The 25,434-nt window shown below is 45.5% G+C and overlaps 1 protein-coding gene across 4 annotated transcripts in view; it reads right to left on the bottom strand.

The window, feature by feature from the left end:
- Positions 1-6,333: 6,333 nt before the first annotated feature.
- Positions 6,334-25,434, bottom strand: part of LOC110520505 (BCL-6 corepressor) — a 78,842-nt gene continuing 59,741 nt past the window's right edge. For 3 of the 4 annotated variants that reach the window (XM_036975056.2, XM_036975058.2, XM_090230279.1), the window contains 5 exons: positions 21,564-21,730; positions 20,725-20,870; positions 19,330-19,404; positions 7,773-7,923; positions 6,334-7,523 (listed from right to left, as the gene is read on the bottom strand). In XM_036975056.2, the coding sequence (XP_036830951.2) occupies positions 7,076-7,523; positions 7,773-7,923; positions 19,330-19,404; positions 20,725-20,870; positions 21,564-21,730 (987 nt within the window). In that variant the 3' untranslated portion in view covers positions 6,334-7,075. Of the gene's footprint in view, positions 7,524-7,772; positions 7,924-8,000; positions 8,054-19,329; positions 19,405-20,724; positions 20,871-21,563; positions 21,731-25,434 lie in introns of those variants that run through there. The other variant, XM_036975060.2, reaches the window with a different exon arrangement.

Raw genomic sequence — 25,434 nt, 5'->3', positions numbered from 1 at the left:
TACCAACAAAGGACCCCACACAGCCATGAGATGTTCTCTCCTGTACTGTCGGGCAGACAGTGTCAGAGCATCAGGTGTGATACCAACAAAGGACCCCACACAGCCATGAGATGTTCTCTCCCATACTGTCGGGCAGACAGTGTCAGAGCATGAGGTCTGATGCCAACAGGCTCAGAGACAGTTTATATTTTTATTTATTTTATTTTTATTTAACCTTCATTTAACTAGGCAAGTCCGTTAAGAACAAATTCTTATTTACAATGACGGCCTGGACTATAAATTGTGCCCTGTATCATACTCTACTGAGCAATTTACTTTATGTTCGTATTCTTATCTTTTCTTATTTTCTTATTGTTGTTGTATTGTCGAGAAGGAAACTGCAGGTATGTGTTTAGTTGGACGGTGCATACCATGTGCATCCTGTACATACCACTAATAAAACATAAACTTCCCCAAATTCATTAGCCTATGATATTAGTTAGTGAACAAAAATATACATCTCTATAGAACAACAAGATCAGGATATTCTGGAGTCCTATTTTGACAGTAAAATATCAACTAATTGTCAACCCAAACTTCATGACAATCACTGGATTGGGTTTCCCATCAAAATATCTTGAATCATCCATTCCTGCTTAAACGTGTTAGATGACATAACTTATTTCTTAAATAGCTCAGTAGTCTATTTATGATACTTCTTAATAAAACACTATGAATTACTTTATCAGATGGTTACTCATCGACCAAATCAAGGGCTGGTGCCACCCACTGTAAAAGTTAGTGGCACCAGTAACACCAGGAGAAAAGTCCGGTAACAGTAATTAATACTGAGGGTAGGTGTTCATTCAGGGGAACACTTATGACAGGCACTAATTTGCAATATAGCCAAAGTTGTTAGCTTGGTTTTAATAACATAAGGCTTAACACAGACAGACTGGGTGAGTGGGTTGACGAGATGGTGTGCATGCAGTGAAGTGGGCCGGTTTGGATAAAATTACAGGGCAGAATCCTTGTCCCAGTCTGCCCCTGGTCAGCTTTATCACATTTGATGTCAAATGATTTACTTTCTTTGTAGATCTGACACCACCACAAGAGCAGTAAATCAAATCAAAACAAATCAAGTCAAATTTTATTTATTATTTATATTGGTCACACACACATGGTTAGCAGATATTAATGCCAGTGTAGCGAAATGCTTCTTGTTCCGACAATGCAGCAATATCTAACAAGTAATCTAACAATTCCACAACAACTACCTCATACACACAAATGTAAAGAGACGAATAAGAACATGTACACATAAATAAACTCAGCAAAAAAAGAAATGTCCTCTCACTGTCAACTGTGTTTATTTTCAGCAAACTTAACATGTGTAAATATTTGTATGAATATAAGATAAAACAAATGACACAAACTGAACAAGTTCCACAGACATGTGACTAACAGACATGGAAAAATGTGTCCCTGAACAAAGGGGGAGTCAAAAATCAAAAGTAACCGTATCTGGTGTGGCCACCAGCTGCATTAAATACTGCAGTGCATCTACTCCTCTTGGACTGCACCTGATTTGTCAGTTCTTGCTGTGAGATGTTACCCCACTCTCCCACAAAGGCATCTGCAAGTTCCCGGACATTTCTTGGGGGAAAGGCCCTAGCCCTCACCCTCCGATCCAACAGGTCCCAGACGTTCTCAATGGGATTGAGATCCGGGATCTTCGATGGCCATGGCAGTACACTGAGAATCCTGTCTTACAGGAAATCACGCACAGAACGAGCAGTATGGCTGGCGGCTTTGCCACGCAGGAGAGTCATGTCAGGATGCGCCTGCAGGAAGGGTACCACATGAGGGAGGATGATGTCTTCCCTGTAACGCACAGCGTTGAGATGGCCTGCAATGACAAGCTCCGTCCGATGATGCTGTGACACACCCCACCAGACCACCTCCAAATCCATCCCGCTCTAGAGTACAAGCCTCAGTGTAACGGACTCTCACCCCTGGTGAGACAAAACCGCGACTCGTCAGTGAAGAGCACTTTTTGCCCGTCCTGTCTGGTCCAGCGACGGTGGCTTTGTACCCATAGGCGACATGTTGCCGGTGATGTCTGGTGAGGACCTGCCTTAAAACAGGCCTACAAGCCCTCAGTCCAGCCTCTCTCAGCCTAGTGCAGACAGTCTGAGCACTGATGGAGGGATTGTGCATTCCTGGTGTAACTCGGAGCAGTTGTTGTTGCCATCCTGCTGTCCCACAGGTGTGATGTTCGGATGTACCGATCCTGTGCAGGTGTTGTTACATGTGGTCTGCCACTGTGAGGACGAGCAGCTGTCCATCCTGTCTCCCTGTAGCGCGGTCTTAGGCATCTCACAGTACAGACATTGCAATTATTTGCTCTGGCCACATCTGCACTCCTCATGCCTCCTTGCAGCATGCCTAAGGCACGTTCACGTGGATGAGCAGGGACCCTGGGCATCTTTCTTTTGGTGTTTTTCCGAGTCAGTAGAAAGTTTCCATAACTGTGACCTTAATTGCCCACCATCTGTAAGCTGTTAGTGTCTTAACAACCATTTCACAGGTGCATGTTCATTAATTGTTTATGGTTCATTGAACAAGCATGGTAAAAAGTGTTTTAACCCTTTACAATGAAGATCTGTGAAGTTATTTGGATTTTTACGAAATATCTTTGAAAGACAGTGTTCTAAAAAAGGGATGTTTCTTTTTTTGCCGAGTTTATATGAGCGATGGCCGTGCGGCATAGGCAAGATGCATTAGATGGCACAGAATGCAGTATATACATATGAGATGAGTAATGTAGGATATGTAAACATTATTAAAGTGGCTTTATTTAATGGCCTTGAGATAGAAGCTGTTTTTTCAGTCTCTCGGTCCCAGCTTTGATGCAGCGGTACAGACCTCACCTTCTGGATGATAGCAGGGTGAACAGGCAGTGGCTCGGGTGGATATTGTCCTTGATTATCTTTTTGGCCTTCCTGTGACATCGGGTGGTGTAGGTGTCCCGGAGGGCATGTAGTTTGCCCCCTGGTGATGCGTTGTGCAGACCTCACTAACCTCTGGAGAGCCTTACGGTTGAGGGCGGTGCAGTTGCCGTACCAGGCGGTGATACAGCCCGACAGCATGCTCTCGATTGTGCATCTGTAAAAGTTTGAGAATGTTTTGGATGACAAGCCAAATTTCATTAGCCTACTGAGGTTGAAGAGGCACTGTTGCGCCTTCTTCACCATGCTGTCTGTGAAGGGGGACCATTTCAGTTTGTCTGTGATGTGTACGCCGAGGAATTTAGACTTTTAACCTTTTCCACTACTGTCCCGTCAATGTGGATGGGGGGGGTTTGTTGACGTTGAGCGAGAGGTTATTTTCCTGACACCACACTCCAAGGGCCCTCACCTCCTCCCTGTAGGCCGTCTCGTCATTGTTGGTAATCAGGCCTACCACTGTGGTGTCGTCTGCAAACTTGATGATAGAGTTGGAGGCGTGCTTAGCCATGCAGTCATGGGTGAACAGGGAGTACAGGAGAGGGCTGAGAACGCACCCTTGTGGGGCCCCAGTGTTGAGGGTAAGCGGGGTGGAGATGTTGTTTCCTATCTTCACCACCTGGGGGCGGCCCGTCAGGAAGTCCAGTACCCAGTTGCACAGGGTGGTTTTGAGACCCAGGGTCTCGAGCTTAATGACAAGTTTGGAGGGTACTATGGTGTTAAATGGGCTGTAGTCGATGAACAGCATTCTTACAAAGTTATTCCTCTTGTCCAGATGGGATAGGGCAGTGTGCAGTGTGATGGCGATTGCGTCATCAGTGGACCTATTGGGGTGGTCAGCAAATTGGAGTGGGTCTAGGGTATCAGGTAGGGTGGAGGTGATATGAACCTTAACTAGTCTCTCAAAGCCGTTCATGATGACAGAAGTGAGTGCAATGGGGCAATAGTAATTTAGTTCAGTTACCTTAGCTTTCTTGGGAACAGGAACAATGGTGGCTATCTTGAAGCATGGGAGGAAAACAGACTGGGATAGGGATTGATTGAATATGTCCGTAAACACACCAGCCAGCTTGTCCTGCGCATGCTCTGAGGACACGGCTAGGGATGTCGTCTGGGCCGACAGACAGCCTTGCGAGGGTAAACATGTTTAAATGTTTTACTCACATTGGCCACGGAGAAAGAGAGCCCACAGTCTTTGGTAGCGAGCCGTGTCAGTGGCACTGTATTGTCCCCAAAGCGAGCAAATAAGTTGTTTAATTTGTCTGGGAGCAAGACGTCAATGTCCGCGATGGGGCTGGTTTTCTTTTTGTAATCCATGATTGACTGTAGACCCTGCCGCATACGTCTGGTGTTTGAGCCGTTTAATTGCGACTCTACTTTGTCTCTATACTGACGCTTTTCTTGTTTGATTGCCTTGGAGGGAAAAGTTGCACTATTTGTATTCGGTCATGTTTCCAGTCACCTTGCCATGATTAAAAGCGGTGGTTCGAGCTTTCAGTTTTGCGCGAATACAGCCATCAATCCACGGTTTCTGGTTAGGAAAGGTTTTAATTGTCTCCGATGCACTTGCTAATAAACTCGCTCACAGAATCAGTGTATACATCAATGTTATTGTCTGAGGCGATCCAGAACATATCCAAGTCCATGTGATCGAAGCAATCTGATTGGTCAGATGAGCAGTGTAGACCTGAGCACGGGCATTTCCTATTTTAGTTTCCGTCTATAGGCTGGGAGCAACAAAATGGCATTCTGGTCAGATTTGCCGAAGGCAGGGTGGGGGAGGGCTTTGTATGCATCTCGAAAGTTAGAGTAGCAATGATCCAGAATGGTACTAGCTCGGGTCGCACATTCGATATGCTGATAGAATTTAGTAAGTATTGTTCTCAAGTTAGCTTTTTTAAAATCCCCAGCTACAATAAATGCAGCCTCAGGATGGGGGGGGGGGGTGTACAGGACTGTAATTATAATCGAAGATAATTCTCTTGGAAGATAATGCGGTCGGCATTTGATTGTAAGGAATTCTAGGTCAGGTGAACAAAAGGACTTGAGTTCCTGTATGTTAGGATCACACCATGAGTCGTTAATCACAAGGCATACACCTCCGCCCTTCTTCTTACCAGAGAGATGTTCGTTTCGGTCAGCGCGATGCATGAAGAAAACGGGTGGCTGTACCGACTGACAACATATCCCGAGTGAGCCATGTTTCCCTGAAACAGAGAATGTTACAATCTCAGATGTCTCTCTAGAAGGCAACTCGTGCCCTAATTTCATCCACCTTATCTAGAGACTGGACATTGGTGAGTAATATGCTCGGAAGCGGTGGGTGGTGTGCTCGCCTTCTAAGTCTGACTAGTAGGCTGCACCGTCTGCCTTTCCTGTGGCGACCTCGTTGTTTTAGGTCGGCCTCTGGGATAAGATCCCATGACAAAGGATCCGCTTCGGGAAAGTTGTATTCCTGGTCATAATCACTTTTATATCCAATAGTTATTCCCGGCTGTATGTAATAACACTTGAGGTTTTCTGGGCTAACAATGTTAGAAATAAAACTTTAAAAAACAAATTACTGCAGTTTTCTAAGGACCTGAAACGAGGTGACCATCTCTATCGGCGCCATGCGGTGTGTTTTCACTTTTAACAATGAACAAGCTTTTTTGCATTTACTTCCATTGTCCTCCAAGAGTTGCTGAATATCTTCTACTGCAGTTTGCTCCTCAATTCAAGCACCTTGGTTTGAGAGCGAGGTAGCAGCAGTGCTCCCCCCAAAGCTTTGTGATTATCCATAGCAAACGGTATGCTGTGTGTTTTCTTTACTTTGTTGGCTTCATTTGGCTTGAGGGAGTTTGACTTTACTTGCGTAGGCTACTGTTTCTCCCCTCCAACCCCTTATTGTTGATCATTCAGGATGTGGCTCAGAACAGCCTAGCTACACTATTTTAATCTTTATTTAACTAGGCAAGTCAGTTAAGAACAAATTCTAATTTAGAATGACGGCCTATGCCGGCCAAACCCGGACGATGCCGAGCAAATTGTGCGCCGCCCTATGGGACTCCCAATCACGGCCGGTTGTGATACAGCCTGGATTCGAACCGGAGATGCAGTGACTTAGACCGCTGCGCCACTTGGGAGCTAAACAAGTAGCTCCTGTATGTAGGTAAAAGTGTACAGATTAAATATTGAAGTCGCCCAACTTTGGATGTGCACTAACTGTCTGGATGTCTTCGTAGGTCCAGGCTAGACAGATTTGGTCTTGAAATGCCAGAATGTACCTTATGTTCAAAGATTAGCTGGGTCCATGTAAACCCTTCTATAGTTATAACAAAATGTGGAGCATAACACTCAGATAAACTTTCTTGCAAATGTTAAGATTTATTTTTATAATTTTGCTGGCAAAATATAAATACAAATGAGATATTTTAATTACAAAAAAAACCACAAATAGTATAACTGCTACTGTTCTGCAATAGCCACCCTGTTATGTACAAGTTCTGTACCGAAGGGCGAATATCTTCTCATCTTTAAACCTTTAATATTATACAAAAACACATCTCTTCAGTTTTGCAAGTGAAATGAGAGACTAAATGAGAAGCAGATTGAACACAGGTACAAAACAGCCCCTGAGGGTGATGAGAGTGCTAACTCTGTCTGAGGAGAACAAAAAACTATACAACTGATCCTCATCATGTGCTTCCTATGAACAAAAAATGCGACATTCAAAGCGCTGCCTCAGTGCTCAGACACACACTATGGCATATAAACTGACACACACACACATATATTATACTGTTTAACACACAAACAACCTTCCAATCATGATAACACAACCACGCTCTCGCTCACACAATTGCAGGAGAGAAATCAAGATAACATTTCCAGATATATTTATACTTATATTAATACATTTATAAAAATAAGACAAAAGTTAATTTACAGTCGCCTCTTCATCTTCGCTTGATGTACAGACACGTTCAGGTCTCTGCTGCTCTGTCTGTCCGTTCGTCCATACAGTCCAGAGCAGGAGTTCATCTCAGATCTCAGGGCAGGGGTCTTACTCATTCACCTATCGTAGACCCCCACTGTAGAGTAGGGATTCAGAAATCTGAGTCAAAGTTCAGGGTCAGGGATAACAACCTCCTGTTAGCGTTAGCCTTAGCTTTAAAATTAGCATTACCATTAGTCTTAGAGTTAGTCTTAGCTTTAGCATTAGCCATAGCCCTAATGTTCCCATTGACATTAGCCTTAGCATTAACGTTAGCCTCCAGGGGTTCGTCCCAGCGGTCATCCAGGCACTCCAGGGTGGATCCCAGCAGAGCGGCCAGCTCAGCACTCCCCTCCACCAGGTCCAGCAGCTCCTTGCTGTCTGGCTGGAAGCCCTCCAGCTCGTCTGGGCAGGAGAAGAGCTGGGAGAGGGAGGCCTGGCGGTAAAACTCTGCCTCAGCCATCGTCACCACCTTCATGTGGGGGAAGGAGGAGCGGAAGGAACGGGCCGACATCCGCAGCTTCCGGAGAACATCTGAGAGGAGAAGCCAGTTCCTGGACCTGGGGGGTGGGGGGAGGATTTGGGACCGCAAGGATTTACACACAAGAGATTAACAAATGGTCTTGGTTTACAATCTGTCACTTTCATCTCACTCTCTCATTCTGTACTCTTTCACTGCTTCTATCCAATCATATTGATTTCTGTGTGTGTGTGTGTGTGTGTGTGTGTGTGTGTGTGTGTGTGTGTGTGTGTGTGTGTGTGTGTGTGTGTGTGTGTGTGTGTGTGTGTGTGTCTGTGTATACACTCACCCCTGCGACAAGGACACCTGGATGTTGTAGCAGGGGAGGAGGGGTTGGTTGGAGAACTCAAACTCAAAGAGCTCCTTCCTGTCCCCGTCATCTTCCTCTGGTCCTGGAGGATCCGCCAGCATGTTACACACACTGCCCTCCTCTAAGGACTCTGAGACATGGAGAAAGGGAAACACAGTTAGAATAACACAAGTCCACTGCCCTCCTCTAAGGACTCTGAGACATGGAGAAAGGGAAACACAGTTAGAATAACACAAGTCCACTGCCCTCCTCTAAGGACTCTGACATGGAGAAAGGGATACACAGTTAGAATAACACAAGTCCACTGCCCTCTTCTAATGACTCAAAGTACTCACAGCCCTGGACTTTTCCACGTTGTTGTGTTCCAGCATGAGATGCTGTGTCAGTGGCATACACACAATGCCCCATCATGCCACAGAGGAATTAGGTTTTAGAATTTTATACAAATTAATTTAAAAATGAAACGCTGAAATGTCTTGGGTCAATAAGTGTTCAACCCCTTTGTTATGTCAAGACTAAATACAGTCAGGAGTAAATAAGTCAAAACACCAGTCTCAACGGCGAAGAGGCGACTCTGGGATGCTGGCTTTCTAGGCAGAGTTGCAAAGAAAAAGCCATATCTCAGACTGGCCAATAAAAAGAAAAGATTAAGATGGGCAAAATAACAGACACTGGACAGAGGAACTCTGCCTAGAAGGTCAGCATCCCGGAGTCGCCTCTTCACTGTTGACGTTGAGACTGGACAGAGGAACTCTGCCTAGAAGGTCAGCATCCCGGAGTCGCCTCTTCACTGTTGACGTTGAGACTGGTATATTTTTGTTTATACCTAAAGGGGTCCTAAAATTCAAAATCAGAAAGCTAAATGATCCTTGGTATGACCATCTTAAAACAATTCCAAATAGCTTAGTAGAACTACCCCCAGTCAAACGTCTAGACACACTTGCTCATTCAAGGGATTTTATTTGGACTATTTTCTACATTGTAGAATAATAGTGAAGACATCAAAACTATAAAATAACACATATGGAATCATGTAGTAACCAAAAAGTGTTAAACAAATCAAAATATATTTTAGATTCTTCAAAGTAGCCACCCTTTGCCTTGATGACAGCTTTGCACACTCTTGGCATTCTCTCAATCAGCTTCATGAGGTAGTCACCTGGAATGCATTTCAATTAACAGGTGTGCCTTGTTAAAGTATAATTTGTGGAATTTCTTTCCTTCTTAATGCGTTTGAGCCGATCAGTTGTGTTGTGACAAGGTAGGAGTGGTATACAGAAGATAGCCCTATTTGGTAAAAGACCAAGTCCATATTATGCTCAAATAAGCAAAGAGAAACGATAGTCCATCATGACTAAGACATGAAGATCAGCCAATCCGGAACATTTCAAGAACTTTGAAAGTTTCTTCAAGTGCATTTGCAAAAACCATCAAGCGTTATGATGAAACTGGCTCTCATGAGTTACCTCTGCTGCAGAGGATAAGTTCATTAGAGTTAACTGCACCGCAGATTGCAGCCCAAATAAATGCTTCACAGAGTTCAAGTAAAAGACACATCTCAATGTCAACTGTTCAGAGGAGACTGCGTGAATCAGGCCTTCATTGTCAAATTGCTGCAAAGAAACCACTACTAAAGGACACCAATAATAAGAAGAGACTTGCTTGGGCCAAGAAACATGAGCAATGGACATTGTGTCACGGTCCCTCCTCTGCAATGTAGGGGCAGTTCCTCCTCCAGGAAAAGTGGGTCATTAGTGATTGGAGCCACCTGGGCTCAGGGTATTTAAACTGCTTCACTCTCATCTCTCTGATCCTCCAGGTATGATCCTGTTTTGTTTGTTCCTTTGTAGTTTTACGTAGTTTTCACTCAGTCATATTCACACAAACAGATTCACGTATCCCTGCACTTTACATACACCTTACATTATGATACTTTCACACCTCATTCCTTTTTCTTTGTTTAAAGCTAATAGTTTTTGGTTTATAATAAATAACCTTTTTGATTGGCCTGTACCTGTTGTTCATGTCCCTTCATTTTTGCCACAGGCTATGAGCCGGCCTGTGACAAGTGGGGGCTCATCCGTAAGTTAAAGTTAATTGTACTTTAGTCTTATTTTAATATTTTAGTTTACTTTAACATTTTGTCATAGGGCCAGTTAGTTAGTTGTTTTTGGAGGATAGTGGGGTGTGGCTCCTGTCCTTGAACCCAGACTGACAGCAGGTGAGTTGTGTGTTTTTTGTTGAGCATTTGTAATAGTTGTATCGGTTGAGGAAAATGTCTTCCATTCTGAGTAGTTTTGTTCAAGCTCCTTCAGAAGTAGCCTTAGAGTTGTGTACTAAGGAGCAGTTAATTGACATTTCTGAACATCAGATTGTTGCTAATTTTTAAAAATGTAAAACTAGATTAAAGCAGGGTCTTAGGGAAATGTTTTTTTTGGGGGGGTCAGTCTGCTAGTTGTGAGGGTGCAAGTTTTCAGTTTTGAGCCGCAGAGTGAGCTGTTGCAAATGCAGTTAGAGTGCGATTGAGAAATGCTAATAGACCAGAAGGACTACCACAGTTTGATGTTTCACAGAATCTTTGTTGCCTAAATTTGATGAGTCAGATCCAGACACATACTTTGCTTTATTTGAGCGTATTGTGGAAGCTAGAGCTTGGTCAGATTTGGACATGACTGTTGTTGCAATGTGTACTTACAGGTAAAGCACGTGAGGCTTTTGCAGCACTGAGTGTAGCTGACAGCAAAGTTTTTGCTAAAGTTAAATCAGCAGTTCTGAAGGTCTACGAGCTTGTGCCAGGCTTGTGCCAGAGGCATATCGTCAACATTTTCGTTACAGGAAAAAGTTAGATTCACAAACCTATTCTGAGCTTGTTCGTGATTTGACTTCTGCATTTAATTGTTGGTGTACAGCTTCTGAAGTAAGTACTTTTGAGGGTCTGTCTAATTTGATTGTGTTTGAACAGTTCGATAATTCTGTGTCTGACCAGGTTGCTACATACATGAATGAATGAATGAATGTAAAGTTAAGTCTCCAAGTGATGCAGCAATGCTTGCAGATGAGTACCGGCTAACACATAAAAGCCATTTTGAGTCAAACGGTGACATAACTTTACTCCTAGGAATAGGTCACCTTTTTCTGGGGTTCCTTTCCAAAGGCCTCAGACGTTTGGGTCTGGAGGACTTAAAGCACTGGTTAATGCTAATACCTGTCACTACTGTTTAGTTGAAGGACATTGGAAGAAAGATTGTCACCTGCTTAAATAAAACAAGTCAGGTCAAGTTAAACCTGTGATGGCAGCTCCTGTTACAGCCACTAGTTAAGTTTGATTCTCAGTCTTCCCACTGATTTTTCAGCCTTTATTTCAGATGGTGTAGTGTCCCTGGTAGATGACAACTAAAATGTTTCAATCAAGATCTGAAGAGACACTGGAGGTTTAGATTATTTTATTCTGGAATCTGTTTTGCCATTCTCTAAAGAGTCTGATACTGGCAGTTGTGTAATGGTATGTGGTATGGGTTTAGTTCATTCTCTTGTCCTTTATATGAAGTTACCCTAAAATGTGGTCTGGTAGAGGGTGATGTAGATGTTGGGGGTTAGATCCCAGTTGCCAGTAGAGGGAGTCCACATGATTTTGGGGAATGACTTGGCAGGTAGTAAGGTGTGGGCAGATGGCAAACTAAACATCTGTAAGAAGCAACCTTCAGTGTCCCCTGCAAGGGAATCTCCAGATCAAAACTGTCTCCTGAGGTATTTCCAGTTTGTGTGGTTACCCGCACAGCCTCTTGTAAGGAGATTGAGAGTAAGCCAGAAAGTCTTGAGTTGCCAGTCAAACTCCAGACAGAACAGTTGACTAGTTCTAGAGATTTATTGATGGCTGAGCAAAAGGCCTATACTACCTTGGCTGATCTGTTTGATAAAGTTGTTCCTGATTCAGTGGCGAGGAATAGTGCTCAGTGTTATTTTCTTCTTGATGGGCTGTTGGTCCATAGTTCCACACTATGATCAGGGTCTAGGAGAACCAGTCTTTGAAATAGTTGTACCTACTACTTTGCGAAATAAAGTGTTGCAAACTTCACATGGTGATGTGGCAGGTCATATGGGTGTTCGTAAAACTTCTGATCGCAACTCCGTTATTTTTTCTGGCCACGTTTAAAGCGAGATGTAGCTGAGTTTATTAAAACTTGTCATACGTGTCAGCGCACAGGTAAGCCAAACCAGCCATAGGGCAACCTTTTGAGCATCTTATCGATTGTGTTGGGCCTTTACCAAGGTCCAAGTCAGGTCATAGCTACTTATTAACTTATGTGTCAAGCAACTAGATATCCGGCAGCTTTTTCCTTGCGTACCATAACTTCAAAATCAGTAGTTAACCTCTTGAAACTAGGGGGCACTATTTTCATTTTTGGAAAAATAACATTCCCAAAGTAAACGGGCTATTTTTCAGGACCAGATAATAGAATATGCATATAATTAACAGCTTAGGATAGAAACCACTAATGTTTCCAAAACTATAAAAATATTGTCTGAGTATAACAGAACTGATATTGCAGGCGAAAGCCTGAGAAAAATCCAATCAGGAAGTGACTCTTATTTAGAAACCTCTGCGTTCCTATGCGTCCCTATTGAGCAGTGAAGGGGATATCAACAAAATTCATTTTTCTATGGCTTCCCTAATGTGTCTAGGGTCACAAGACAGTTTCAGGCTTTTATTTTGAAAAATGAGTGAGCGACAACATTGCGTCAGTGGTCAGCTGGTGGCTCTCAGATTGATATGTGCGTAATAGACAAATGCGGCCATTGTTTCTCTCTATCCTACTAAGAAGCCAACTGATCCGGTTGATACATTATCGAATAGATATTTGAAAAACACCTTGAGGGTTGATTATAAAAAACGTTTGCCATGTTTCTGTCTATGGATCTAATTTGGAATATTTTTCGGCGTTGTCGTGACCGCAATTTCCGGTCGATTTCTCAGCCAAACGTGAAGAACAAACGAGGCTGTCGGCTACAAAAATTATCTTTATGGAAAAAAGGAACATTTGCTATCTAACTGGGAGTCTCGTGAGTGAAAACATCCGAAGCTCAAAGGTAAACAATTTAATTTGATTGCTTTTCTGATTTTTGATTTCAAAATCTGAGATGACAGGGTGATTAACAAAAGGCTAAGCTCTGTTTCAATATATTTCACTTGTGATTTCATGAATATGAATATTTTTTTTGTCCGTTGCGTTATGCTAATTAGTGTCAGTTGATGACAATTCTCCCGGATCCGGGAGCGGTAGTTCCAAGAGGTTTAAGCGTTAACTCAATTTATTTCAACATTTGGGATTCCAAAAATCATCCAGTCAGATCAGGGGTCTAACTAACTTTAAGCTGTTTGAGAACCTGAGCAAATAAATGGGAGGTAAACACAAGTCTACTGCGTTCCATGCCCAGAGCCAGGGAGCTTTGGAACGTTTTCATCAAACTTTAAAATCCTTGCTTCGTGCATACTGTACAGAACTGTCTGCAGATTGGGAGGGGTTACCCTGAAAGCACAGGGTTCAGCCCAAATGACTTAGTGTTTGGTCATAAGGTGCGTGGGCCTTTAGCAGTGTTGCAGGATGGTTGTTTGCCTGAGGAACCACCTCAGAACCTCATTGACTATGTAAATGGTTTTAGGTTGAAGTTGTATAGGGCTGGTGAACTGGCGAAAGAAACTGAAATATGACGGACAGGCTGAGCTGCTTGAGTTTAGTCCCGGTGATCAGGTACTTTCTCTTCTGCCTCTTGTAAGTTCACCTTTTCAGGCAAAATACTGTGGTCCTTTCACTGTGTTGCGTAAAGTGTCAGATTTGAACAATCTTATTGAAACCCCTAGTCATAGGAAGTCCTCTAAATTATGTCATGTGAACCTGTTAAAATGTTATCACTCCCGGGATCTAAGCAAAGTTGAAGGCACTCCAGCGGTGAGGTCAGCGTTGACTGCTGCTCCAGTCACTGCATCTTGTCTTTAATTTGGTGGAGGGGGGAGAAGAGGAGGACGTTAGGGTTTCGGATGAGGTCTTACAAGGTCGGTTGAAAAACTCCCAGACTTTGCAAAACCTTGGGGTTTTGGTAGATAATTTAGACTCAAACGTGATGAATTGGTAGCTCTTTTTTGTTTTCTGACACTATCGCAAGCCCACTTAATTGAGCATGATATAGACATCGGAGATGCTAAGCCTATCAAACAGAAATGTTATCGTGTATCTGAGGAGAAGAGACTGCAATTGGAAACAGAGGTGCAGTATATGTTGGACAATGGTATTGCGGAGCCATGTTGTTCAAATTGGCCTTCACCCTATCTTTTGGTCAAAAAGTCTGATTCCACATTCAGACCTTGCACTGATTATAGAAAAGTTAACAATGTTACTAAAGCAGACCTTTACCCTCTTCCTAGGATGGAGGACTGTATTGATCAAATTGGGTCAGCAAATTTGATCTTTTAATGGGATATTGGCAAGTACCCCTTACCAAAAGAGCTTGTGAGGTTGCTGCCTTTATAATAACTCCATCTGGTTTGTTTTCTTATACAGTGATGGCTTGCGGAATGCTCCAGCCACCTTCCAGAGGCTAATGAATCGGGTGGTCTCAGGTCTGGAAGGGTGTGCCGTGTATTTGGACGACGTGGTCATCTACTCAGACTCCTGGGAGGAGCATGTTTGGAGAGTGCAAGCCCTGTTCGAAAGACTGGTGTGGGCCAGGTTGACTATCAATTTGGCAAAATGTGAGTTTGCCAAAGCTACATTCACATACCTAGGCAAGGTTGTTGCTCAGGATTTTGTCTGTCCCGTGGAAGCCAAGGTCCAGGCTGTGAAGCGGTTCCCACAGCCCTCCACAAAGGGCTGTGGGCTTTCTGTAAACTTTTCAGTAGTAGTGTCCTCACTGACCAATCTGTTGAAGGCCAAGGCTGAATTTTTCTGGTCCACCCAGTGTCAAGAGGCATTTGATGCAGTTAAGGCTATTTTGTTTTTGGCACCTGTGTTGGCAGCACCAAATTTGGGGAAACCTTTCAAATTGCAGGTGGCTGTGCTTCTCCAGGAGAATGATAACAATGATAACAATGTTGAGTGTCCAGTCAGTTTCTTCTCCCGGAAATGTAATAAATATCAGCAAAACTATTCTGTAATTGAAAAGGGGGCTTTAGGTCTCATTTGGGCTTTACAGCACTTCGAAGTCTGTTGGTTCTGGTTTGACCCCTTAACTGTGTTCACTGACCACAACCCACTTATTTTTCTGAGGTCCCTGCAAAATCCCAACCAGCGCCTGATGCGTTGGGCTTTGTTCTTGCAACCATTCAACCTTGATATAAAGACACATTAGTGGTAAGGATAATATCATTGCTGATGCTCTGTCCCGTGCTCCTTTAACCTAGTTTGTATCTTGTCTCTGCTGACCCCTACGGGCTGTCTGCGCCTCTTTCCTCTTAAATTGCTCCCCAGGTACCAGGGCTGCCGAGTTTGAGGGGCGGACAGTCAGCTGGGGGACACGGGGCTACTGCTAGGAGACGGGACTGGTATACTTTTTTTTTGGGGGGGGGGACTTTGGATTGTTTTGAATATGTTGGGCCGAAATTTGGGTTGAGGGTGGGACCCTCATTTTAAGGAGGGGGGTGTCACGGGCGGTTCCTCCTGCAGGCAGAGGGTCGTTAGTGATTGGAGCCACCTGGGCTCAGGGTATTTAAACTGCTTCACTAACCTCTCGTCTCTCTCTCTGATCCTCCAGGTATGATCCTGTTTTGTTTGTTCCTTTGTAGTTTTATGTAGTTTTCACTCAGTCATATTCACACAAACAGATTCACGCATCCCTGCACTTTACATTATGATACTTTCACCACTCATTCCTTTTTCTTTAAACAAAGTTAATAATAAAGAACCTTTTTGATTGGCCTATACCTGTTGTTCGCATCCCCTCATTGTTGCCACAGATTATGAGCCGGCCTGTGACAATATGAAATCTGTGCTTTGGTCTGATGAGTCCAAATTTGAGGTTTTTGGTTCCAACCACCGTCTTTTTGAGACGCAGAAAGGATGATATCTGCATGTGTGGTTCCAACCGTGAAGCACTGAGGTGGTGGTGTGATGGTGCTTTGCTGGTGACACTGTCTGTGATTTATTTATAATTCAAGGCGCACTTAACCAGCATGGCTACCACAGCATTCTGCAGCGAAATGGCATCCCATCTGGTTTGCGCTTAGTGAGACAATCATTTGTTTTTCAACAGGACAATGACCCAAAACACACCTCCAGCTGTGTAAGGGCTATTTGACCAAGAAGGAGAGTGATTGAGTGCTGCATCAGATGACCTGGCCTCCACAATCACCCGACCTTAACCCAATTGAGATGGCTTGGACCACAGAGTGAAGGCAAAGCAGCCACCAAGTGCTCAGCATATGTGGGGACTGCTGGAAAACGACCCAAAACAATGACGCCATAGAAGGGGCAGACGGTCAGGCTCCGTAGAAGGGCACATCGCCCACCGCTCCTGAGTATACTACTAGCCAATGTCCACTCTCTTGACAACAAGGTATACGAAATCTGATGAAGGGTTGCCTTCCAGAGAGACATCAGAGATTAACATTCTCTGTTGAAAGGAAACATGGCTCACTCGGGATAAGTTATCAGTCGGTACAGTCACCTGGTTTCTTCACGCATTGGCCCAACAGAAACAAACATCTCTCTGGTAAAGAAGAAGGGTGGGGGTGTGATCATAACATACAGGAACTCAAGTCCTTTTGTTCACCTGATCTAGAAATCCTTACAATCAAATGCCAACCGCATTTTCTTCCAAGATAATTATCTTAGATTATAATTACAGTCATGTACATCCCCCCCCAAGCAGACACCTCAACAACATAATTTGACTATGTAAACTGGAAACCACATATCCTGAGGCTGCATTTATTGTAGCTGGGGATTTTAACAAGGCTAATCTGAAAACAAGGCTCCCTAAATTTTATCAGCATATCGAACGCGCGACCCGGGCTGGCAGCATTCTGGATCATTGTTACTCTAACTTCCACGACGCATACAAAGCCCTCCCTTACCCTCCTTTCGGCAAATCTGACCACAACTCCATTTTGTTGCTCCCAGCCTATAGACAAGAACCGCCCAGGTCTGTTCAATGCTGGTCCGACCAATCTGATTCCACCCTTCAAGATTGCTTCGATCACGTGGACTGGGATATGTTTTCCCGGATAGCGTCGAACAACATTGATGTATACGCTGATTTGGTCAGCGAGTTTATTGGTGGTGATGTAACCACGTGACAATTAAAACCTTTCCCCAACCAGAAGCCGTGGATTGAGGCAGCATTCGAGCAAAACTGAAAGCGCACAACACTGCTTTTATTCAGGGCAAGGTGACCGGAAACATGACCAAATACAAACAGTGTAGCTATTCCCTCCGCAAGGCAAACAAGCTAAGCGTCAGTATAGAGACAAAGTAGAGTCGCAATTCAACGGCTCAGACACGAGACGTATGTGGCAGGGTCTACAAAAGAAAAACCAGCCCCGTCGCAGATCACGATGCCATCAGGATGTCTTGTTCCCAGACAGACTAAACCACTTTGATTGCTTTGACGACAACACAGTGCCACTACCAAATCATGCAGGCTCTCCTTCACTGCAGCCGACGTGAGAAAAACATTTAAACGTGTCAACCCTCGCAAGGCTGTAGGCCCAGACGGCATCCCCAGCCGCGTCCTCAGAGCATGTGCAGACCAGCTGGCTAGTGTGTTTACAAACATTTTCAATCAATCCCTAACACAATCTGCAGTTCCCACATGCTTCAAGAGGGCCACCATTGTTCCTGTTCCCAAGAAAGCTAAGGTAACTGAGCTAAACGACCATCGCCCAGTAGCACTCACTTCTGTCATCATGAAGTGCTTTGAGAGACTAGTCAAGGATCATATCATCTCCACCTTACCGGCCACCCTAGACCCACTTCAGTTTGCTTACCGCCCCAATAGGTCCACAGACGAAGGAATCGCAATCACACTGCACACTGCCCTATCCTATCTGGACAAGAGGAATACATATGTAAGAATGCTGTTCATCGACTACAGCTCAGCATTTAACACCATAGTACCCTCCAAACTTGTCATTAAGCTCGAGACCCTGGGTCTCGACCCCGCACTGTGCAACTAGGTCCTGGACTTCCTGACGAGCCGCCCCCAGGTGGTGAGGGTAGGTAACATCTCCACCCCCCTGATCCTCAACACTGGGTCCCACAAGGGTGAGTTCTCAGCCCTCTCCTGTACTCCCTGTTCACCCACGACTGCGTGGCCATGCACGCCTCTACCATCAAGTTTGCAGACAACACTATAGTGGTAGGCATGATTACCAACAACGACGAGACGGCCTACAGGGAGGAGGTAAGGGCCCTCGGAGTGTAGTGTCAGGAAAATAAATCTCACACTCAACGTCAACAAAACAAAGGAGATGATAGTAGACTTCAGGAAACAGCAGAGGGAGCAGCCCACTATCTACATCGACAGGACAGTAGTGGAGAGGGTGGAGAGTTAAGTTCCTCGGCATACACATCAGGGACAAACTGAAATGGTCCACCCACACAGACAGCGTGGTGAAGAAGGCTCAGCAGCGCCTCTTCAACCTCAGGAGGCTGAAGACATTTGACTTGTAACCAAAAACACTAACAAAACTTTTACAGATGCACAATCACAGGAAGGCCAAAAAGATCATCAAGGACAACAGCCACCCGAGCCTGTTAAGACTGTTAAACAGCCACCGCTAACATTGAGTGGCTGCTGCCAACATACAGACTCAAATCTCTAGCCACTTTAATAATTAAAAATTGGGTGTAATAAATGTATCACTAGTCACTTTAAACAATGCCACTTTATATAATGTTTACATTACTACATTACTACATTACTCATCTCATATGTATATACTGTACTCTATACCATCTACTGCATCTTGCCTATGCTGAACGGCCATCACTCATCAATATATTGATATGTACATATCTTATTCATTCCTTTACACTTGTGTATAAGGTAGTTGTTGTTAGATATTACTGCATGGTCGGAACTAGAAGCACAAGCATTTCGCTACACTCGCATTAACATCTGCTAACCATGTGTATGTGACCAATAAAATTTGATTTGAAAAGCATTCCAGGTGTTGCTGGTTGAGAGAATGCAAAGCTGTCATCAAGGCAAATGGTGCCTACTTTGAAGAACCTAAAATATATTTTGGATTTGTTTAATACTTTTTTACTATTCTACAATAAAGAAAAACCCTTGAATGAATAGGTGTGTCCAAAAATTTGACTGGTAATGTATGTAAATGAGATTTGTAAAAACATGTTTTCACTTCGTCATTGTATTTTAGATGGGTGAGAGAAATCTATTTCATCAATTTTGAATTCAGGCTGTAACAACAAAATGTGGATTAAGTCCAGGGTTATGAATACTTTCTGAAGGCAGTGTACACAGTTATATTACACAATGGGACTCTCACACACACAAATAGAAATAGAGCTAAACTCACCACACACAGCACTGCCATAGAATTCCCAGTGGATCTCTGGGTCGTCAGAGTGGCCCTGCAGGTCAGCAAAATAATCTATGAGGAGAAGAGAGAGAGAGAGAAAACAAAAGTGAGCGAGAGAGCAAGAAAGTGAGAGGAAAGAGCGAGGGAGAGAGACTAGCAAGGTTAGATGAGGGGCCTGCCACAGCTTTGGTAGAGAGGGGGCTGTCTATACTGCATCATAGCTGGCTGGATACTTGAAGTGGGGGGAGAGGAGGGGAGAGAGAGGGGCTGTCTATACTGCATCATAGCTGGCTGGATACTTGAAGTGGGGGGAGAGGAGGGAAGAGAGAGGGGATGTCTATACTGCATCATAGCTGGCTGGATACTTGAAGTGGGGGGAGAGGAGGGGAGAGAGGGGCTGTCTATACTGCATCATAGCTGGCTGGATACTTGAAGTGGGGGGAGAGGAGGGGAGAGAGAGGGGCTGTCTATACTGCATCATTGCTGGCTTGGTTCATGCTGAGGCTAGAGGAATATGCTAAAAATTAAATTGGAACCACACTCTCTCTACTTCCTTCCCTCTCTATGACACACACACACACACACACACACACACATTTACGGTACTAGGCGCACACACAAACCAAGTACACACAAACACAGAGAGCCAGTAAGACCTGGGCTGAGTGCCAGTACTGAGGCGTTGGGTGTCTGGCGTGTGTTTGGAGGGATTAACGACCTCCAGATGAGTGGGACCAGGTGGAGGGAGGAGTACACACACAATCTCTGTCGCTCGCTCTATCTTTCCGTCTAAACCCTTCTCCAGCTCTCCCTCCCTTTCTCCCTCTCTACCTACGCCTCTCCTCTCTCAAGGCCTGCTGTCTATCTGAGGTAATTGGGTTTTACTTGTTCGGATAGAAAGAGATGGACGCCACCGGCTATGTGAGGGGGTGTGTGTGTGGTTCCTTTTCATTCTCCATATGTATGTAGCAGAGATCCCATTTGTCACACACACACACACACACTTTCTATTTTCTAGAGTGAGCGTGTTCTGAGAAGCCCATTTCTGCACATACACTAAGCAAACAGATCGGCCGTTGCTAAGTAACCAGACAGATGAGCGAGCACGTATCCCAACCGACTGAATCCCCTCACACAGGTGGTGTGGGGAAAGGAAAGGGGTGGAAGAAGGGACTGTTTTCAGCATGTGTGTGTTTGAGAGAGAACGGTTTTTAAAAGCAGACCAAGGGAGAGTGCTTTGAGATGGAGAATGAGAAGCACAGTGGGACACAGTGAGGGGTAGAGCAGCAGTATAGTAGTGAGTGACTGACCAGTGAGGGCTAGAGCAGCAGTATAGTAGTGAGTGACTGACCAGTGAGGGGTAGAGCAGCAGTATAGTAGTGAGTGACTGACCAGTGAGGAATCGCTCCATGCTGTTGCTGTGGGTCATCTTGAGCAGACCGCGGCCGGAGTAGGTGGACAGAGTAGGGTCAGCCCCGTAGGACAGCAACACCCGCACTACATCCAGATGGTCATTTTCCACCGCGTCATGCAGAGGCCTGGACACACACACACATTAATGTAATAGGAAAAACTGTGTGTGCGCGCACGCGTGTGTGTGTTTCTGCATCTGAGTGTGTGTGTATACTGCATTGTGTGTGTGCATACTGCATTGTGTGTGTGTGTGTGCATACTGCATTGTGTGTGTGTGTGTGTATACTGCATTGTGTGTGTGTGCATACTGCATTGTGTGTGTGTGTGTGTATATTGCATTGTTTGTGTGTATACCGCATTGTGTGTGTATACCGCAGTGTGTGTGTGTATACCGCAGTGTGTGTGTGTATACCGCAGTGTGTGTGTGTATACCGCAATGTGTGTGTGTATACCGCAATGTGTGTGTGTATACCGCAATGTGTGTGTGTATACCGCAATGTGTGTGTGTATACCGCAATGTGTGTGTGTATACCGCATTGTGTGTGTGTATACCGCATTGTGTGTGTGTATACCGCAATGTGTGTGTGTATACCGCAATGTGTGTGTGTATACCGCAATGTGTGTGTGTATACCGCAATGTGTGTGTGTATACCGCAATGTGTGTGTGTATACCGCAATGTGTGTGTGTATACCGCAATGTGTGTGTGTATACCGCAATGTGTGTGTGTGTACCGCAGTGTGTGTGTGTATACCGCAGTGTGTGTGTGTGTGTGTGTGTATACTGCATTGTGTGTGTATACTGCATTGTGTGTGTGTACCTAGTGCCGTCCTGTGCGCTGCAGTTGATGTCGGCCCCGTGCTCCAGCAGGTGTATGACTATAGAAAGCCAGCCGCGGGCGCAGGCCTCGTGGAGGGCACAGTAGCCTGCATGGTCCCTGTGGTTCACCTCACACACACGGTTCTCCACGCAGTACAGCACCACCTCCTGCAGGGGACAGAGGGAGGGAGGCACAGATGAGTGTGTTCACACACACACACACACACACACACACACACACACAGACAGAGATAGCTGCATACACCCACACACAACAGAACAGCAAGAATCCAAAACTAGAGCTGGTCTAACTATGTTGGTCGGTGTGTCGGTGTGTCAGTCTAACTCTTTTATGCTAAAATGTTTATTCTATTCTACGGAGACATTTACCTTATGTTCCTATTTTTATCTGTTAGAATTTCTTGTTGTGGAGAAGGAACGACGGTGTATACCATGTGTATCCTGCGTGCGTAATTCTGCCTGCCTGTCTGCCTACGTGCGTAATTCTGCCTGCCTGCCTGCCTACGTGCGTAATTCTGCCTGCCTGCCTGCCTGCGTGCGTAATTCTGCCTGCCTGCCTGCGTGCGTCATTCTGCCTGCCTGCCTGCGTGCGTCATTCTGCCTGCCTGCCTGCGTGCGTCATTCTGCCTGCCTGCCTGCCTGCGTGCGTGCGTCATTCATTCTGCCTGCCTGCGTGCGTCATTCATTCTGCCTGCCTGCCTACGTGCGTGCGTCATTCTGCCTGCCTGCCTGCCTGCCTGCCTACGTACGTGCGTCATTCTGCCTGTCTGCCTACGTGCGTCATTCTGCCTGCCTGCCTGCCTGCCTGCCTGCCTACGTGCGTCATTCTGCCTGCCTACGTGCGTCATTCTGCCTGCCTGCCTGCCTGTCTCATTCTGCCTGCCTGCCTACGTGCGTCATTCTGCCTGCCTGCCTGCCTGCGTGCGTGCGTGCGTCATTCTGCCTGCCTGCCTGCCTGCCTACGTGTGTCATTCTGCCTGCCTGCCTACATGCGTGCGTCATTCTGCCTGCCTGCCTGCCTGCCTGCCTACGTGCGTCATTCTGCCTGCCTGCCTGCCTACGTGCGTCATTCTGCCTGCCTGCCTGCCTACATGCGTCATTCTGCCTGCCTACATGCGTCATTCTGCCTGCCTGCCTGCGTCATTCTGCCTGCCTGCCTGCCTGCGTCATTCTGCCTGCGTCATTCTGCCTGCCTGCGTCATTCTGCCTGCGTCATTCTGCCTGCCTGCCTGCCTGCGTCATTCTGCCTGCGTCATTCTGCCTGCGTCATTCTGCCTGCCTGCCTGCCTGCGTCATTCTGCCTGCCTGCCTGCCTGCGTCATTCTGCCTGCCTGCCTGCCTGCGTCATTCTGCCTGCCTGCATGCGTCATTCTGCCTGCCTGCATGCGTCATTCTGCCTGCCTGCATGCGTCATTCTGCCTGCCTGCCTGCGTCATTCTGCCTGCCTGCCTGCGTCATTCTGCCTGCCTGCCTGCCTGCATGCGTCATTCTGCCTGCCTGCCTGCGTCATTCTGCCTGCCTGCCTGCGTCATTCTGCCTGCCTGCATGCGTCATTCTGCCTGCCTGCCTGCATGCGTCATTCTGCCTGCCTGCCTGCATGCGTCATTCTGCCTGCCTGCATGCGTCATTCTGCCTGCCTGCATGCGTCATTCTGCCTGCCTGCATGCGTCATTCTGCCTGCCTGCATGCGTCATTCTGCCTGCCTGCATGCGTCATTCTGCCTGCCTGCATGCGTCATTCTGCCTGCCTGCATGCGTCATTCTGCCTGCCTGCATGCGTCATTCTGCCTGCCTGCATGCGTCATTCTGCCTGCCTGCATGCGTCATTCTGCCTGCCTGCATGCGTCATTCTGCCTGCCTGCATGCGTCATTCTGCCTGCCTACATGCGTCATTCTGCCTGCCTACATGCGTCATTCTGCCTGCCTACATGCGTCATTCTGCCTGCCTACATGCGTCATTCTGCCTGCCTACATGCGTCATTCTGCCTGCCTACATGCGTCATTCTGCCTGCCTACATGCTTGAAAATATGAAGAGTGGAACTCAGTGATGTGTTGGATTTGCCCCAAACATAACACTTTCTATTCAGAACATAAAGTTAATTTCTTTGCCACTTTTTTTGCAGTTTTACTTTAGTGCCGTATTGCAAACAGGATGCATGTTTTGGAATATTTGTATTCTGTACAGGGAACCTTCTTTTCACTCTGTCAATTAGATTAGTATTGTGAAGTAACTAAAATGTTGTTGATCCATCTTCAGTTTCCTCTTATCACAGCCAATAAACTAACTGTTTTAAAGTCACCATTGCCCTCAGTGAAATCCCTGAGCAGTTTCCTTCCTCTCCGGAAACTGAGTTAGGAAGGACGCCTGTATCTTTGTAGTGACTGGGTGTATTGATACACCATCCAAAGTGTAGTTAATAACTTCACCATGATCAAAGGGATATTCAGTGTCAGCTTTTTTTTCTACCAATAGGTGCCTTTCTCTGCGAGCCATTGGAAAACCTCCCTGGTCTTTGAGTTTGAAATTCACTGCTTGACTGAGGGACGTTACAAATAATTGTGTGTTGAACACTATTATTGCACTATTATTAGTCCATGCAATTTATGAGACTTGTTATTACTCCTGAAATTGTTATTCCTCCTGAACTTATTTAGGCTTGCCATGAGGTTGAAAACTTGACTCAAGACACTTCAGCTTCTCATTTTAAATTAATTTGTAAAAATGTCGATTTACACGTTGACATTATGGGGTTTTCTGTGTAGGCCAGTGAGAAGCCCCGCTGGAACAACAAAATGTGGGAAAAGACTAGGGGTGTGAATACTTTCTGAAGGCTCTATAGATCAGAGTGGAACAAAGCTTTGGAACCATTTATATGGTTATGACAATGAGAGATGGAACACAGAAAGGGCTGGGTTCCATTTAGTGTTTATCCCCTCTGGTTACTAACCAACCTGATAGAGCTGACATGATGCTTTAAATAAAACCTCACTAGCACTGTGTGGGAACTCTGGAGCAGAATGATTGCACAGTTTGGTTCCGGTAGTGTGGGTCTATACCGTGGTGTTCATTCTAAGAGAGAGAATTGGCACACGCACACATACGCACAAAGTCCTTAACAGCCTTCCACTGAGAGAGAAGTGGCTCATCTAAACCTAGGCTGAGGTTCCAAACGTCCATTTCTATGCTAATTCTGGACCGCTGTCTACTCCAAGAGATTATTACACACTTTCTCCCTGAGAGCAGGAGGAGAGAACTGAGGACAAAGGGGAAGACTGGAGATGAGGAGAAAAACAGAAGAAAGAGGGGAAAAGGAGGAGGGTGACAGAGAAAAAGGACAGCAAGAAAGCAGGATAGAAGAGCTAAGTCAACCAACTCCTAGCTCTGCCAACTGGAGAGGGACTCTGGAGTCTACCTAAGGTCCAAGACTCCTCTTGCTGTGAGCATGTGTGTGTGGGGTGTGTGGTGGAAGCGTTAACCCTCCTTGTTTAATATCGCTGTGAGACAGAGGAGCACACCACGAGAACACCGGCTCACTCACACACACACACACACACACACACACTCCTCCACAGTAAAATGAGACGCTCCTCCTCCCTCCTCTCCCTCTCTAGAATGCTCCCTGCACTCAACTGCAATCAATGCATCACTCAGACATGTTACAAGCATCTATACAAGAATCATCACGCCACACATCACAACAGCGCTGTATGTACGCGTGCCAGGGCCAGAGAGTGATCCATGGATCGAGTGGACGGGAGCCGCAGGGACATCTAAGCACCGATAAACAGAGAGGAGGAAAGCTATGCATCACACGCAAACATAAATAGCAATACACTTCTGGCTATAAGTC

This window comes from Oncorhynchus mykiss, chromosome 3 (genome assembly GCF_057628025.1).
Source record: "Oncorhynchus mykiss isolate SJ-2025 chromosome 3, ASM5762802v1, whole genome shotgun sequence".
Classification (NCBI taxonomy): domain Eukaryota; kingdom Metazoa; phylum Chordata; class Actinopteri; order Salmoniformes; family Salmonidae; genus Oncorhynchus; species Oncorhynchus mykiss.
The sequence above is the reverse complement of the archived record's forward strand: the minus strand, read 5'-3'. Positions and strand labels throughout refer to the sequence as shown.